The 19,124-nt window shown below is 36.3% G+C and overlaps 1 protein-coding gene across 1 annotated transcript in view; it reads right to left on the bottom strand.

The window, feature by feature from the left end:
• The window catches only part of LOC124378031 (fibroblast growth factor 14-like), a 72,660-nt gene extending 54,538 nt beyond the window's left edge, over window positions 1–18,122 (bottom strand). The window contains exon 1 of the mRNA XM_046837495.1: window positions 17,185–18,122. Within this exon, the coding sequence (XP_046693451.1) occupies window positions 17,185–17,629 (445 nt within the window). The 5' untranslated portion in view covers window positions 17,630–18,122. The remainder of the gene's footprint in view (window positions 1–17,184) is intronic.
• Window positions 18,123–19,124: the final 1,002 nt, after the last annotated feature.

The raw sequence follows: 19,124 nt of genomic DNA, 5'->3' as shown, positions 1-19,124 counted from the left end.
TTGCTACACAGTGATAATCATGGCGATGTCAACAACTTTTTTGAGATGTGTTGCAAGCATCAAATTCAGAAATACCTTATTTTATTGGTTTATGATATTTGCACATCATTGCATTCTGTTTTAATTTGCATTTTACACAGTGTCCCAACTTTTTTTGAATTGGGGTTGTAGTATTAACAAATGTAGCACATTCCTAAAACATCTCACACAGCTATGCAAAAGTAAAAAACTGGTCTGCAGTTTCATGGTCCCACATTGTTCATTGTTAATTGCCCATTAACATTAATACATTTACTAGATTTACTTTTTTTTTTTTTTTGCTTCCATTAACTTTTTAAATAAAGCATTTAACATTTAGATAATATGAAATAAAATTTAGCTAATCTGTGCCTCTTGTGAAAACCATGCCCCCAACACACACACACACACACACACACACACACACACACACATAACGCCATTAAATGCAACAACTTGACAATTAATTTTATCCTAAAAATCCTCTACTTACACCACCCCACCATCACCGTATTCATCATTCACACATCGCATAACATGCTCTCTGGGACATTTCTACAGCTGCCATTATGCATCCTGAATCCTTCAAAGGTCTATCTTCTAATAGGTGGGTTGCAACACTAATGTATAAACGATTTTAAATACAATAATCATCATGAAATCAATATCATAGTATTTAACAAATTGCATACAGTATATCCATCTTCTGTATTTCTTTTCTCTTCATTGTCTTTTGTTATCTTTTGTATATTACAAATTCCTGTGCTATCGTTTATCGATATTAATGGTTTCTTTTGGCTTTTGACATTTCACTGCAGTCTCCTATTATTCCACCTCAAGGAACTCGTAGGTAGTTAAGTTTTAATTAAACTTAAAAGGCCAAAAAAGACATCCTATCATTACATGAGGCCCACAATTGGCATTAAATCTGATTCCCACTGAGCAGACATTCAGAAGAAATGATGTAGTGAAGTGACAGAATGATATACTAGGTGTAAGGCAGTATGTAAGACAAGACCATCCAGCTAAGCACTTTTGATTAGATTTATTACTGCTTCAGCTGTTACCAATATGCTAAATACTGTAATTAACATATTCATCTAATTAACATAATTATCTTAAAACTAAAAAACAAATGCAAAAATATATTACGTGAACTTTCCTCTGTGATCAAACATGATCTGCAATGGTAGACTTTGTAGTCATGCCACTTTAGCCATGGTGGTAATCAAATTATTTTCCTGTTCTCTCTCTCTCTCTCTCTCTCTCTCTCTCTCTCTCTCTCCCCTTCTTTATATTCCTCTCTCTGACACTAATACAGTTCTTTCTGGCATGCTGCCAGAGACACAGGATGACTGTCAATGCTTATTCTATTAAAGGGTTGTTGAAGCAGGACGCTGACTGGCTTGTGGCCAGCTAACATTGATCTGCACAACTGAACACCATCCAGAACGTAGCCCACTCATACAGGCAGTGTGTTTGCACATCCCACATCACACGCATTCCAAGCAATATAAGGTACACATCCTGGAGGTTAGCTAGAGGTCCTATGAATGTTGAAACTGGTGTTTGATTTCTAAATGCTAAAGGCAAAATTACCATAAAGTATCAAGTTTAGATAAGCACTTAGTTTGGGCCAGCAGTCACCGTCTATTAGATTAGCTTGCATCCACAAAAACATTGATCAATGGATGTATGGAATGACAATGCTACATTTTGTCTAAGCATTTTCTGAGTGAAGAAGACAAAACAATTCACAGATCTGTAATCTAAAACCAACACATATACAAATGGATGAATTGTCTATTATTATAACCACAATTTGCCTTTATAGCACGGTTGGACCAGTTGTATCTCAGCATGGATAAGCTATGGCTACCTGAGGGGCATGTACACTATTTTCAGCATGAGTGACCTTGATTTGAATTTGCAGATTGTCCTCCAGATCTGTAAATAGAGGCATATCCGTATGTGTACTTTGGGACATTCTATCTTGCATTGTATAAAGGCCTCAAAGAGTCAAAGTCTTTAAACTCTCTGAACTTATTGGTTGGGACACACACACTTTTCACTCTGATAACTACATACCTTTCCTAATAGTAGTTACTAAATAATATGCTTAGAGCACAACTTTAATTGAACAACTTAAATATATAACTTATGTTAAAATTGAAAGTTTAATAATGAAAGTTTAATCTTCAGCTGACATTGAATGAACAAATGTACAGTTAAAAGAAAAAGAAAGTACATCCCTATATATAAAAGTACAGTGGAACCTCGGGTTACGAATTTAATTCGTTCCGGTACTTTATTCGTAACCTGAAAAGTTCGTATCCCGATACAAATTTCCCCATAATAATGAACAGAAACTTCGGTAATTCGTTCTGGACAACCAAAAATATTACTTAAATAAAAATAAAGCCAATATTCACTAATATTATTTACTTTTAACATGTTATATTAAAATTATACCACATAAAAACATACAAAGAGGAAAAGATCTTTACCGGTACTTTCCTTTGAGAAGACTCGCTGCAGGAGGCGGCGTTCGTAGAAGGGGAGGAGGAGAGTTATTGTTTGGAAGGAGAATCTTATTATATTATTATATATTATTATATATTATTATATATTATATTATAGAATATTAAAGACAGTGTTATTAACACGACGCTGAGACAATTGTTGCATTAGAGGAAAATGAGAGCTGTTTCTTTAAGGCTACTATCAGTTGGTATTGAAGTCCAGAGTGAAATTCATTATGGGTATTGTACTTCGGAAAAGACTGTAACCCTGCTAATCTATCTTCATAAAAACAAGTAAAGTGGTTATGCATCGGCTAATGTTGTCCATCTCATCATTCCACGAGCATCAACTAACGAGTTGTTACGCTGCCGCCGGGAAAAGTTCAAGCGGATAAGTAACACGATGCTCTCGCTAGGGACACAGGACGCTAACTGATGTGACGAGCTGCGTGAATAGAGCAAAAACAACCCACTTGCCTGCGATTTTTTGGTGAGCGACGTTCGTATCCCGATATATTGTTCGTAACCAGGGGCAAAAATTTTGATGAACTGCGATTCGTAACCTGAATTATACGTATGCCGGGGCGTTCGTAACCCGAGGTTCCACTGTATTATAATAGTTGTGTGGTTATCATCCCATTCTATAAGCAAACAAATATCCTTAGGAGACAGATTTTAATATGTAGTAAAGATTACAAATAAAATGAAAAATTAGACAAACCAGGTGGGAAATAATAAGTGCACTCTTCCTACTTCCCCAATCATTAATAGTGTAACTATATGCATAGTGTTACTAATGCAGTGTATAGATTATTTGATCCAGAAGTATGACAGCGACTATAAAAGCTAAACCTCTATCAGTTCTGGGGCACTCAGATGTGTCTACCTCATGCCAAGAAGAGATTATATCAACTATTACTTCAGAGTCAAAATTGTTGCTGTTTATAGGGTTATAAGGCCATTTCCAACAAATTTCAGTAAAATTGTGAGCTTTCAATACTACAGTTAATTTTGTGTGTCTTAGCTAATTCAGTCCAAATTTAGTCCAATTTATGCTCAAATATACAAAGAAAAATAGCTACATTATACAAAGATCTCTAATAGCACATTAACAAAACATGTTTGGCTTTCACTGAAATGATTGCTATGAAAATGCCACTTCCCTCCAAAAAGAATATCACAGCATGGCTCGAGTTGGGAATCTTAAAAAAAGAAATCTTCATGATACTGTAAACAAAACAAAAAAAACCATGTGACAAACGTTTCAGGAACTTTACAATTATAGTTCTGATGGACAAATATTCACATTTGGTGATATGGTATATTTTCAAAAGATTTAGTGTTGATTTTCCTCGTTTTCTTGGTCTATTTCCATCTGGTTTCATTCTACCTAGATAATCATTTTACCACATGCTGATAATATCACTAGTAGGAAATAGTCTTTTTTTATTACTACCTAAAGATGCCAATATATGTTGCAAAGCTTTTACATGAATACCACCATCGATGCTTACTGTCATCTACAGTGGATAAATGGCTAATTCAGTTCTCTGCTCTAACTAGAGATATTTGTTGTTTTCATTACTTCTGTATTGAAATTCTCATCAATGTTTGACATTGAACATCCCTGAAATAAAACCTCTTTCTCAGTGATTGTTATCTTTCAAAGGTGAATTCATGATTTGTTTCTCATTTATTAAATGCCATTGTAACTGCACTAGCAATGTCCCACACAGCTGCTAATGTCTCACTGGAATTAAAATGTTTTTCTGGTTAATGTTTTCTTATTAGAGTTTAGTAATTTGCAAGGGCAAGCTGTGCATTTCACACATAGGCATTTAGTGGTGTCCTACCTAAATCAATCGAACTTTTAATACAATCATTATGACACCACAGCTAGAAAAAATCATCAATATTATAGAGAAATGCAGTATAACAATGAGCACTGCATCACAGACAGGCATCTCATGCTGTAAATATGAATGTCATTGCTAAAGCAAGAAACTCAATTAACACAATTCAACATGTCCTTTAAAGCAGCCACACCAGCACTGCGTACATCATCTCTAGCAGAAGCTTTAACATTATCCTCTTCTGTGCATTACAGTATTACTGAGAATTTTAAATTATGCAAATTGTGTGTTTTTGTGCAAGTTCAACAGGAAAGAAAACAAACGGAAAATCAATTTCTTCTCTGTCAGCCATTGTGCAGTTATTACAGCTTTGTAAATACACATGAATATGTTTGAGCTTGAGCAGTTTGCAACACATGTGGTTTGCGAGCTCTGACTAGTGTGCTCTCTGACAATCCAGTCAAAGGTCATGAAAATGCTGATGTTATTGTGCACCTGCTAGATGGCCTCAGATTGGCCAACTTGAAATCTGATTGGTTAAAGCAACCGCCTTGGATTTTATGATACAGGCACCTGCAGTCATGACTCTGAAGGCTCATGGCAGATTCCTTTGACCCTAGGCAACATGTGATGTGATAGATAAAATCTGAAACTCTAACCTAAACCTACACTTGGTTGCACTGCTTCTAGGAAAAGCTAGAAAATGTGTAAAATCAATTATTGGAATAATTAAATACATACAGTGCATCCAGAACATATTCACAGCATTTCACTATAAAATTTGTTAAAACGTAAGTCAGTGATTGCGATAGAGTTCAGGCCAGCAGAGGAGGCCTTTCTGGCCCTGGTGGCTTGCCACTGTTAATTTGTCATTAATTGACTCACAGTAAGAAACATTGTGCCAGTCCCCTGTTGTGCTTGATTCATAATTCAGTACCTCGGCTGGGAAAGATTATTTATAAGATTCAATGGAGTCTCAGTTCATACTGAACAACCTTCAAGAAAAGAACTAACATTTATTTAATTTTCTAAAAACATAATAGCTCCAATCCTCAACTTTCACTAGGTCAGCTTCCTCATATAAACAACACCAGAGGCTAAAAAGATGCCTACCCCACAATGAAATACAATCATTTTGATAAAGCTGATCATGCATTTGCAAACAGGACTAAATAAAGGTGATAGACAGGTACAATCAAGTCTGCAGGAAAAAATAAACCTCTATGTGCAATTATGTGTGATAAATGGATTGGCAACCTGCCCTTTGTATGGTCTAAGCAATAAAACTATTGAAATACACACAAACACACTAACACACATAGACTAAACAGAAATAGACACTAATGAGACTACTCCTACTGGACACAAAATTACCATTTAATTGCTAACATTATTAAAATAAGGTGATTTAATTATAATTATGATTTCACCTCGCTGAATAATTACACCAACATCTATCCTTTAAAGTCATTGTTTAGTTTAATAAACCTATGTACATTTAAAGCAATATTTACTATAAACATAAATGTCATGCACTGATACATTTAAATATTTCCAGTCAGATTTCATTATTAGTCATTCTTATTTATTTAAATACATCATACATAAAGACAAGTTCTCTTTCACCTGAAATACATTGAGGACACTGTGCTACCTCACTGACTTGACATCTGATTTTCACAATATAGCAACTCATCATCTGGTGCAGAATTGTGTGATCTGCAGTGTTTTCCCTCTGAGAACCTTTGAATGTATATTCTTTAAACACAGTTGATATTTTGTTCTGACACCTGCTGTTGCTAGAAAAGTGAACATGGTAGACAAGACAAGTCAAGCAAGTTGAAAGTAATTTAATAAAAAAAAAAGCTGTGCTTGGCACTGGGGGGAATCACTGCGTCTAATGTACTGTATTATTTATTTTCTTAACACCTGGTGCATCTGAAGAAAAAAACATTACAAGGCTTTCTTGCTAACAAAATTTCTACACAGATTTGAGATCAGTTTTGAGGTTTAGTAATTTAAAAAAATCCAATGAGCAAGCTCATCAGCCTCGCTTCTGAGTAGAAGCTTCTGTCAGGTTATTGTAGTTATTTTTGACTTTCAACAAGTTTCTTATATCTCCAAGTGGCCAGGTTTTGGAAGTTCTTGTTGTTCTTCCATTTAAGAAGTATTAGGGCTTTATGGAAACGTTTAATGCAGCAAAACTTTGTATCCTCACCCAGATCTGTGTCAAGACACAATCCTATTTCTAAACTCTGAAAGGTTTTTGACTTCATGGCTTTGTTTTTGCTCTGATATGCACTTTCGGCTGAAAAGATGATTCCGAAAAATGTTGTGCACAGCTTATTCAATTAAATTAAATTGAATTTTATTTGTATAGCGCTTTTAACAATGAACATTGTCTCAAAGCAGCTTTACACAGATAATGTGGTGATTAAAAGTGAATATGTTCTTTATAAGTGTAAGTTTGTCCCTGATGAGCAAGCAGGTGGTGACTGTGGTGAGGAAAAACTCCCCGAGATGGCATAAGGAAGAAACCTTGAGAGGAACCAGACAATCTTATATCTTATGAGAGACATTTTCATAGCAAAAAAAAAAAAAGTTTTAAGTATATTTAACTATATATTGACTACAAATCAACTATAAACGGGTTTTTTTTTTGTGTTTGCGAATCACGGATATGTTTTTTGCTATGTCATAATGAGGTATGGATTGTAGATTAGTGGAAAAAATAGCATGTGTTTTAGCATAAAATTATTTATTATTATTTTTAATTTCAGTTGTGATGGTTTTGTCAGAACCAAATTCTACAGTAGTCCAGCAAGTTTTAAATCTCTTTCTATAATACTCCAGAACTCATTTGTCCCCAGTATTTCCAGCCACTCTGAAAGACACATATTTTAATAGAAAGTCAAATACAGCCTTCTTGTTGGCTGGAGTACAAGAGAATTACACTTAGCACAGTGTTGTAAAACCATTTCAATAAATTCACCAAAAAGTAAAAAGTAAAAAAAAATTGTTAGTTTGAAAAATTACCTACAGTATTTGTATTCTAAGTAGCTACTCAATGACTACACTTTGTTATTTGTCAATAATTTCTACCAAACTGTTAATACACAACAGCTGGTTGATTACTTGATGGGTGTCCCACAGTGATGGGTAAAAAAAAATGTAAGTACAGGAACATCAAGAACCAGCCAGCATGTCACTTCCTGTTTCCATGGACTTTTTAATGCCTTTGTTTAGAAGGCAATGTAAGGTTAACATCACATACCTGGTTCCTTCTTGCCAAAAACCTTGCGTATCTGTTTTTCAGCTATTTGAACTATTCTGTCAAGGTCCATAGTGATGTCCTCTCTTTGTCTGTGTAACCCAATGATCTTTTTTCCCTAGTGCATTTTAGTCAGTTCCCCCTCCCTGCTACTTATCAAGACTATAAATATACCTTTGTGTAACATATATAAGGTAGACGCAGAGGAACTGATAATATCCACATTATTATTACTTGCTCAGACAACTGCTGATCTCTAACAATGAGACAAAATTGAAGGTTTTACAGATAATCTTGCAAACTTTGTGGCGAAGTAACCTTTCTATTTTAAGACCATGTTGCCTATAGACATTTGTTCTTCTGTAATAATAAAGTGTGAAAGATTTGAGATGTTTTCAACTAATAAATGAAACCATTGCAATGCAGCATTAATTGGTCATGGGAATGTTGCATAAATGTCTATTTCCAATGTCCCGGTTCTATAAATCAAATTCAATTGTGAGGAATTAAAAAATATTGCATTATACAATAAAAGAATTATCACAAAGAAAGATATAATCATCTTCTAACACAAACACAGACTGAACTTTTCTTAGTTAAATCTATTTTGAGGAATAATACAAATAGAAGTTATGTCCATTTATTACCAATATATTTTTTTCTAATTATTATGCATAATTTAAAGCACTTAATTTTGTCATGGGACATGACAGAGTAAAGGCACAGAGTTGTATTAAACAGCTTCAAATTGTGAAAATGAATAAATGCAGGTTTAATTCAATCCCAGACACCCTCTACTTTCACTTGTGAAGCTTATCAACCTGACAGCAAAAAATTACAGGGATTGAGTAACTCTTTGAAGACCTGCATCTTTTAAAATGAGGTAGCGTGGTCTAAACTTAGACATTTCACCACTCATTCAAACAAGTCCAATTCTCAAGTGGATAGAGTACACCAAGATTATTTTGTATTTATTTAGATAAGGTAAAGGAGTTATCTCATAATAAAGGCATGTGTTTTGAGGTTATGCAACAGAAGTGCTTGTTAGTAACTAAGTAAATAAAAAACATGAAGATGAACATTATATTATATAGCAGTCATATATATATATATATATATATATATATATATATATATATATATATATATATATATATATATAATGTATCCAAAAGTATTTATTCCTGTTATACCACTGTAATTTTCTAACAATTCATTTTTTCAGTTTAGTGAAGGAGAACACATTATTTTATCAATTTACAGTTACATTTATTATTATGGTTTGTCTGCAAAACTGTCAGTTCTTCATCTTGTAATGTTATTGTGTAACATTACAAGGTCCTGTCCTAAAGATTTTTAGATGGCTTCAAAGTTTTATTACTGGGGATATCTTCCATATTGCAATATTGCACAGCAACACGTTTGGTGGAAACCAAAGACACGGTGATGGAGGGATGATAATTTGGGCCTGTTTTGCATTGTCTGGACAATATGCAGTCACTGGGTTGACCATGAGCTCGCTTGCATCAAAGTATTCTAGAGTCAAATGTGAGGCTACTGTATGACTGCTAAAGCTTGTACAAGAATGGGTCATGCAACAGGACAATGATGCCAAGCACACCAGCTAATCTACAATAGATTGGCTGCTAGAGAACAGACTCAAGGTGTTACAATGGCCCAACCAAAGTCTCAACCTGACTAAAATGATTTGCAGGACCGGTGCTTAAACAAATGCATGCAAACTTTAATGAACTAAAGCAACATTGCAAAGAAGAGTGAGCCAAAGTTTCTACACAATGATGTGACTGAATGATAAATTCATACAGAACATAATTACATCAAGTTACTTCTCCTAAAACTGATTCTTAGTATACTTAGATTTTACTCATGAAAAAGATATATATATATATATATATATATATATATATATATATATATATATATATATATATATATATATATATATATATATATAGCGTTGTTGTTTATCTGAGTTTGGGTTCCCTGGTGGTCTAGTGGTTAGGATGCGACGCTCTCACCGCGGTCCGGGTTCGATTCCCGGTCAGGGAACCAACCCCAGCCATTAGGGTTGCAGAAGCCAGTGCACTCTAAGTGCCGGTCCCAAGCCCTGATAAATGGGGAGGGTTGTGTTAGGAAGGGCATACAGCGTAAAAACATGTGCAAAATCGAACATGTGGATCACGAATACAGATGATCCGCTGTGGTGACCCCTAAAGGGAGAAGCCGGAAGAAAGTTTGTTTATTTGAGGTTGTATTCACCTAATTCTGAAACCAGATAATACCACAAAATTTTAATTCTGTCCTGATATGTAAAACCATAGAATTCATAAAGGTGCACTTTCATTTTCACAAGATCTTTGGAGGTGTGCTGTTATATCCGGCACAAAGTTGTTAGCAGCAGATCTTGCTTTTCTGTAAGTTGTGAGGTAAAACTCCATGGATAGGACTGGTTTATCTAGCACATCCAACAGATACATGTTTGAAGTGAAATTTGGAAAATTTAGGACAAAAATTTTAAAGAATCTAAAGCCAACACCTTAAGCAATTTTCCACATTTTCTTCAGTATGGCAGGATTAATATCCTACTTAAATATTTAAACAGTAATAGGGAATACCCATAAAGGTGTGTACTTGCAGGTGGTACATGTGTTGCATGCCAAAGTGATTCAATTATTTTAATGTTATGGCAGGAAAATTCCGGCAAGACAAGATATGCCACGCTTAAAAAGTGACTAGGTGACTAAGCAGTAAAATCAAAAAGTACTTCAACAAAGTATGTGAAACGTAATGCAACACTAATTCAATGAAAGTTTTTTGGGGTTGTTTCTTACTTTCGTTTTTTTGTTCTGACTTTATTTTAAAAAGTATTAAAAAAGTTAATCATTCACACACACACACACACACACACACACACACACACACACACACACACACACACACACTCATTCAATTATTCATTCATTCATTCATTCATATGCACACACTGGCTGAAGAATGATTTCATTACATAATGCTAGATATCAACTAGATTTTTTTTTAACCAGTATGGATTACCAGACAACTGCATTTTGAATCAGGAAAATGTAGTACATACAACTGGGGAAACCCCCACGTGCTACCATGGCACAATTCACCAGTACATAAAATAGGACTAAGAAATGAAATCCTGCCCAACATTATCTCAGAGGTGTGTTGTGAATGGTCGAAAATCAGTTTGATTAGAGACTGGATTGTTTGTTCTTATTAATTTTTCTCTACATCACTCTGCCTGGATTTTTCACTTCTTGAAAATGTTTGACTGACTTTTTCACAGCTACATTATCAAAGCCTGAATTTCAGATAGTAAAATTCATTACTAATATTTATATTATAACTGTCTTTAACTTTGCATCTTTTTTTAACATTACAAATTTAGGTTCAGGTTCTGTTGTATCTAATTTCACTCCATATTCACTCTCAAGGAAAACAAAAAAGCAGAGGTTATTGAATGCACCTTGATGACTGAAGTGATTGTAGAGTGTAAGCACTCTAAAGACAAGTGCATTGTCATAGTGCCACACAGTCTGATGCGGATTATGTGATGAGCCTGCAAGATCTTCTACTCGACTTTTATCATTTTCATTCTTATTACTCATTGGAAAATCTCAAGACTTTGTGAGAAGGACACAACAAGGCCACATTTTCATGGTCAAGCACTATAAGGCCTAGTTTTTATCCTAGGTCTGAAATAACCCGAACACTGCAGTGCTTTATTTGAAGAAGTAGCCCAAAGCAAGACTACTACAGGACTGAAGAGCAAAAAGTGAAAGACACTAAAGCACAATTATACACTGTATATGAACTGCCATAAGCAATTATACTTATATAATATTAGATATGCCTATCAGGATTGGATGAAACTGGTTTAGGATTGGTTCATGCATTACATCAACGTCATCTATCGGGATTGATTCATGCATTACATAAACATGAAGCAATGCTTGATGTAATATTTACAGCATCCTTTGAAACTGCTTGGTAGGGTTGCCCTGGTTTAAATTAGAAGGCTGGCTTGTTTACGGAAAGTACATCTAACTAAACGTATTTGAAAATATCATGAACAGGTGCAATCAAAACCAGTCCCAGGGACATTTTCATTACAGACTAATTATGAATTTAGGACATTTAGCTGTGGCTGAGGAATTGTCTAAACCAGAATTCACACGAGAAACACTTCTGGTTTGAATCTGAATACAAACACATATGGATATTTAAAAGACTACGGTTTGAGAAAGGTGACACAGTGATCTGTGATACAGTTTTAAGCCCTGTGTACCACAGTAGACCAACATAACCTTTGGAAATTTTTAACCCAATCATAAAATGATTAGGAATAAAGTATGTGAAATTTCTCAGGGATATTATTAACATGATATAATTTTAAAACCTATCATTCAATAATAAATGTTTCATCACAGGATAATGGGGGATCAGTCAGAATAAATGTGTTTATCTTCACTGTTATGATTACTTTTAAGAGGATTCTGACCACCCTTGCTAACTAAAAATTCCTCAACAACAAAAGCTTCACCTTTTTTGCAGTCAAAAGTTTGGCTCTGTCAACATATTTTAAAAATGTATTATTTCATAAATGCAATTAAAATCTTTAAGTGACATATCAATATTGCCTTGAATTCATTTCATATTAGGTTTTAACAAGTCAGTTTTCTAAGACAAGTTTTACTTCTTTGCTCTATCTATTGCAGCACTCTGTGTTTCCTCAACCTGATTTAAAAGTGGGAATAATAACAAGGCAGCCTGGATTTTACAGCAACAAACTATTTCTTAAATCTTTCAAAATGGTATAATCTAAATGCTATAATGACAACATGGTTCAATGCTATGGTTGTCAACTGCAATTCAATAATAAGCTTCAGTCTTGATTAACAAACCAGTATCTTTAAAAACATACAATGTGAAAGTGAAATCTGAAGGTACAACCTGTGATCCTCACCGTGCTGACAGTGCTATATTTCCATTTGTTTACCAAACTGTACCAAAAACAAAACTAAGCAAATGTTTGTCAGGTGTCAGTAGTACATGATTTTAATTCTTACAAATTTTCTGACAAATAATTGGCTTTTAAAACCATATATATATATAAAAGCCCATTTTTGCTTTTGCCAGCAGTGTATATGATGTAAATATTCATGTAGACCTTTTTTTGATTAGTTGGTGCTGTTTCAGGAGACATGAAAACCAAGAATCCCACTGGGATACTTCTATTACTAGGGGTTTATATATCAGTGTGAGGCTTAATGGCACTGAAAATAAAGACACTGTTAAATGTATTTTACTTTGCCTGGCCACATATTCAGAGCTTCACAATATTGGTTTAACACATAAAATGCAGTTTTTAATAGACAAATGGATTAAGTGCTTGTAAGAGAGCACTATTATTAAGAATTACTCAGAAAGAAAAGATGTAAGAGTGCATTTAGATATATCATGTGATGCATAACGTACATTGAAAATCATTTCGGTTAATAAGCCATGAAATTTGTTTAAAACCCTAATGTTAAGCGAAAGCAAATATTGATCGATACTTTTTTAATATATTGCAAAGGGTCTCATATTAATAAAGCTGTGATTTTTTATATCATGCTTCTGCCTACAATTATTGAAGAGGCTTTTTATGACTATTTAGCAGTTGAAACAGCTAAACTCAGGTCTCATGGAGTAGATTTAAAGCCATTATGCCATCTGGTTTAGTTTGTCATAGTGATACTAATGTTCGGCTTTACATGATCTACCGAGATTGCACAATGATCTGTGACATCTTAAGTGGCATGTGTATGATAAAACTAGACAACATTTTCACAAAGTGGCTATTAATATTATTAACCTAAATACTCGATAAGTACTCAAATACTTTTCAGGTTATAGAAATTCTGTTCTGGGTCTAAAATTTACATGTGCATTATCCTTTAACTTAAGACATCTGACAATAAAATAAAATAACTTATGCAAATGATTTTTAGAAATCAGGGTTTTTTTTTACACAGCAAAACCTTTAGAATTGTGATCACCATATAATTAAAAAATGTTAACAAGAAGAAGAAAAAGTAGGTCAAAAAGGGTTGCAAAAAAAAGGTAAAAAAAATTGCTGCCAAATAAATTATGAACACTTAGATGCTAAACTCTAGGAATACCTTTCTGTCACTTTTTGCAGTTTTGAAGAACTACTTTAAAACTGATTTTTTAATGTTAAAAGTGGGTATGAGGCTCAATTAGTAAGGGACTTGAAGCACCAGCTAAAAACAGGTGCCAGTCAGAGGTTGTATGCTACTATAATTAGCAATAAGTCTAATAATTTATAAGTTTAGGCAGTTGGTCCTTAATTAAATTGCAGTTAGATGATATTTATAAAAAGTATAAATGATATTTATGCCAGGTAATTGTCTATCACATACCTACAATTACACTGCCCCCTCCACACCTGAATTAAACCGAGTGTTTAAGGTAAGATATACTAAGAGGGAAAAATCACACAGGTTTAAAAAGTAATACTAAAATTACTTAAATGGTAAAAGTATCTATGGGTGGCTAATGAAGGTTACTAAGTAATATATTTTTCTAATTCCAATTTCAATTCCAAACAATGTTATAAACTTTTGAACTCACTGAAAGGGAAAATGTAATCAAGTTACTAAATACACATTAAATACTATTTGAAAAAACGGTTGTTTTTTTAGCAAAAGCTATTACGCATAATATGAAAAAACAACAAATGTTACCCTATAAAGATCCTGTCACTTTTGTATCTTGTCAGCTTCTGCATCATTTGCCGATATACAACTTGAGTGAATAAACGCTAGGATATGTAGCAGAGTGAGCAATAAATCAGATTAGCTTCAAAGTTCAGTCTCTCAGATTCAATATAGATTATATAAAGATTGACCCACTAGTCGGTGTTCAGGCTTGGTAACATTAGTCTTGATTTAATCTTGGACATATTTTAATTTTACAGTCTGTTGATATTTGGCAATAAGACGCTATTTTTGGTTTAAACAGCCAAGTCCTCTGATTACCTCAGATATAATAAACTATTCAAAACATGGGTGGTCTTATGAACTTGACCACAGTGCACAGGCACATAAACTCTAATACATTGTCAAATACAATAGAATTGTATATGGAGCAAGTGCAGATTCTATCTATCTATCTATCTATCTATCTATCTATCTATCTATCTATCTATCTATCTATCTATCTATCTATCTATCTATCTATAACCATAAAAACTGTATAAGACTGCAGAAAGATCATTACTTATAATCTTACACTCCAGTGCTCATGTTAGTTCTCTCTCTTCAGTGTTCTGTATTGTTGAAAGATTTATGATCAAACTCTTGATGTCACCCAAATGAGGATGGGTTCCCCTTTTGAGTCTGGTTCCTCTCAAGGTTTCTTCCTCATAACATCTAAGGGAGTTTTTCTTTGCCACAGTCACCACTGCTGCTCATCAGAGATAAATACACACCATTCACCTTGACTGTTGATTTCTGTAAAGCTGCTTTGAGACAATGTCTGTTGTGAAAAGCGCTATACAAATAAACTTGACTTGACTTGACTTGACTATCTATGTATCTATGTATCTATGTATGTATCTATGTATCTATCTATCTATCTATCTATCTATCTATCTATCTATCTATCTATCTATCTATCTATATATATATATATATATATATATAAAACATGGGTGGTTTTATGAACTTCACCACAGTGCACAGGCCCTATAACATTGGTCTTGAGGGATCTGAACTTGGACAACCTATAGAGAATATTTATATATATTTCAATTTGGCAATCTGTTTATATTTGGCAATAAAATGTCCTCTGTCCTCTGATCACCTCAGATGTTATATTACTACTATATTACTTCTATATAGTAATATGACATCTATGACAACTATTCAAAACATGGGTGGTCTGATCAACTTGACCACAGTGCACACCAATACACTATAAACTTAAATACATCATCAAATATCAAATATATAATATATAATATTGTCGGTATTGTGTATACCGTATGTATGGTGATCTATTTGACATTTCCTTAATTGCACTGAACATACTGGTAAATGATTCCTCTTTCATGTCCTAAGAGCATGATTGCAGAATTGCAAAAGCGCTGTGATTGTGAAAAGGTAATACCGGGGTGTTTATTTTTCATAATTAAGACGTATTTTAGGAATCATCCCAAATATGCCAGGAACTGAAACAAATATTTGTAAAGCGCACATCAACCGGCACAACGTGCGTTCATAGGGCGTGCAAATCGCGAACCTGGCAACCTGTTTCGATTGGACGCATCAGGACGCATCGCCGTCCGTTTACACTACAAACACGACGTGACCGCCTGCGTGCCACATCACATCTAGACGCTGTTCACACCTTGTAATAAGTCCATATGACTTCCATGCCCATTGGATAAATGTGTGTGAACGGACCAAAAGGTTATAACATCAGACTCAGAAGATGAGGTCCCCTTCCAACTCTCAGCTAAATGAAGTTCTATCATAACTCGAGGTTTATTGCGTGGCCTTCAACACGATTAGAGATCACATCATTAATATGTTGTGACATACATCTTCATTCATCTACTTTGGATGCGGTTTTGCGCACAGATTTTCCACCAAGTCTCCAGCTGGTTTGTTGTTTCATAGAAGCCACGACAAAGTCTGGGGTACTATAAATTAAGGGTTTGTTTGTTTGTTTTTAGTGTTTGATTGTTTTTGTTTTGAGCTTGTAAACCTGTGCATTTATTGGACCATTGCGCATAATAAATATGTGCTATTTCCGTCGTTGCTCACGTCATAAACTGGCCTGGGAAGGGGGTGGGGGGAAGACCCTCGTAGTTCATTCGCAATAGTTTGGCGTGATTCGCGTGCGTTTTTGCGGCATGGATCCCATCCCATCCATCTGATTGAGACCTGATTAAGCCACAAAGCTTTGCACTAGTACTGCGGTAACCGTTTACACGCTGACAGTCTGGAGACATGGGGGGACAGTAGAGAAGCGCGCGCGCACACAGCAACAAGCGCCGCAATCTCAGTCTGGGGTGCGTCGATGATCTAATGATCTGCTGATCCCGTGGCGTAAAAGTTGCTTGTCCGATGCAGAAATCAGAATCACATTTTGTCGGATTTTATGCATGATCAGATTGGAGTGCTCGGTGCATTTTTTTTTGGGGAGCTACGCCTTTGAATGCTTGGCTGCGAGCTGTGCAATAACTTATCCTTACACACACACATGCAAACACACACGCACGCACGCACACACTTGCGCAGAAATGCAACTGTATTAAAACACTCATCACTGTGAGAAACACACACTCGAGCTGTCAAAACCGGGGGAGTGATGATAAAGAGGACGAGGAGAAGGGAAGGAGGTGGGGATGGTAAGGATGTAGGTAGTACACACACATACACACACACACACACACACTTACCACTTGGGTTCTTGTTTTTCTTAAGACTCTTGCCACAAAGACACTGCAGCATATGCGATCCTTTGCTGAAAATGTTCCAAAGAAACCACATTGATTTGGGCGAAGAGCAGTACAGCAGCCTATGCGCCCTCATAGGGAAGTGCTCTTTGCGCTTGCATAATAGCCCTGCCGGATCCGTTCTGGCGCACGAGAACGCTACTTGTACCATAGAAAACGCCGCGTGATCCCCCGGTTTGTCTGCGTCTTCCCCCGGGTGCTGATGTAGCGCGTGCCACGGCGTTAGGACGGCGCTCGCGCTCGAGTCCGACTCTTTACCAGCGTCGCAGCCTTCCCGGCGTGTCCGTAACCCGAGTCGACTTTTTCGATCGCATCGGTCGCGCGGGGGTGGGAGTGTGGCTTGATCACGGTGCGGCGCGAGGGCTTTCAGCGCAAAATAACATCGCATATTAGTTTGGCGCTCCGTGGTAAAGGGTGGGATACCGATCCGCGCGGCGTCAGGAAGCCAGGAAGCGAGGGCGCGTGCCTTCGCGCATGAGGACTGCAACGGGAAACCCCAACTAAGCACATCGCCAGGGTTTCTGCCTTGTCTAAACACCCCCCTCCCTTTGCTTTGTTTTTTTTTAATCAAACATTCCCAGAATTCCAGAATTCCAAAACTTCAATCTTTTGTGTGTGTGTGTCTTTCCCCTTTTTTGATTGTATTAAACTGTCCCTCGAGCACCGGGAGCCCGTTTCCGAAAGTGCGGCGAGTCCGGTGCAAACGTGGCTGCGCAGCGTTGGAGCCGCGCGCCAGAGCACGATGCGGGAGTGTGGCTCCAAATGAGAGACTGGAATCCCATTACGTAGACACGTGGCTTTCACAGGCGGCGCGGACGCGACGCGACGCCTTCGCCCAGACCCTTATCTAGGGCCTCCGTCGTGGCATCTCGCTAGATCCAGATTCATCGCAGCGTCCAGAGGGAGTGAGGGAGGAAGGGTAAGGAGGGAGGGATGGAGGGAATGGAGAGCGAGAAAGAGGGAGGGAGGGAGGGCGGTCACTCGGCGCGTGCACTCTCCGGCATTCTGGTGGGCTTCATCAAATTGTATCGGTGATGCTGTTACGTGTGTGTGTGTGTGTGTGATCGGGAGGGGGGTTGGATGTAGGGGAAACGTTCAGAGATCGGCGCAACAGCCGCAGTGGGTCTTTGTAAGTGAGCTGAGTTGAGTGGAAACGCCGAGATCTTCCACGCTGTGGTTCTGCAGTTTGATAAATCGAGCCAAATAAGCGTCTCTCTTCTGCAGCCTACATCCCTGCTTAATGATACGATGCAGCTTTTCTCCACTGCAATCAATCAATTCCGTTGAATGCATGTAATTGTAGTATGTTGCTGAGAACACTAATTCCAGGGATCATGCAGTTACGTTGGGCAGAAGTTAAAAACGTCTCTAATGGTCCTAATTCAATTCAATTGTATTTGAAGAGCGCAGTGAATATTGTCACAAAGCAGCTTAACATAGATAAAAAGCTTATAAAATATGGATTTATATTTCTAGTTTGTATCCATAGCAAGTTCCTAATGAGCAAGACCAGTGGCGACAGTGCCAAGGAAAATCTCCTGAGATAGTATGAGAAAGGAAATGTCCTTTCATTATTGTTCCATCATTGTTGAGGTGCTTAAATGCAGAACTGAGCCATTGCAGCAGACTGTTGATATTAATTACAGTCCAAATCCAACCTCATGCTCACACTCGTTCTTGAGTTGCTCAGTAAGTTCGTAGATCTTTAGGCTGTTCATGTGGAACCATCCTCAGAAAACTCCATCAAGATGTAGGGTGTCAGGATGAAACAGGTGGATCTGAAGTAGAGAGGAGACAGAAAAAAAGAGGATTATTAAGTATCCTTTTTGTTACATAAAAGAAAAAGACATGACAGTGTGAAAAGGGTGCAAGTAGGGACTCTG

The sequence above is a fragment of the Silurus meridionalis genome, chromosome 24 (genome assembly GCF_014805685.1).
Source record: "Silurus meridionalis isolate SWU-2019-XX chromosome 24, ASM1480568v1, whole genome shotgun sequence".
In the NCBI taxonomy this organism is placed as follows: domain Eukaryota; kingdom Metazoa; phylum Chordata; class Actinopteri; order Siluriformes; family Siluridae; genus Silurus; species Silurus meridionalis.
The sequence above is the reverse complement of the archived record's forward strand: the minus strand, read 5'-3'. Positions and strand labels throughout refer to the sequence as shown.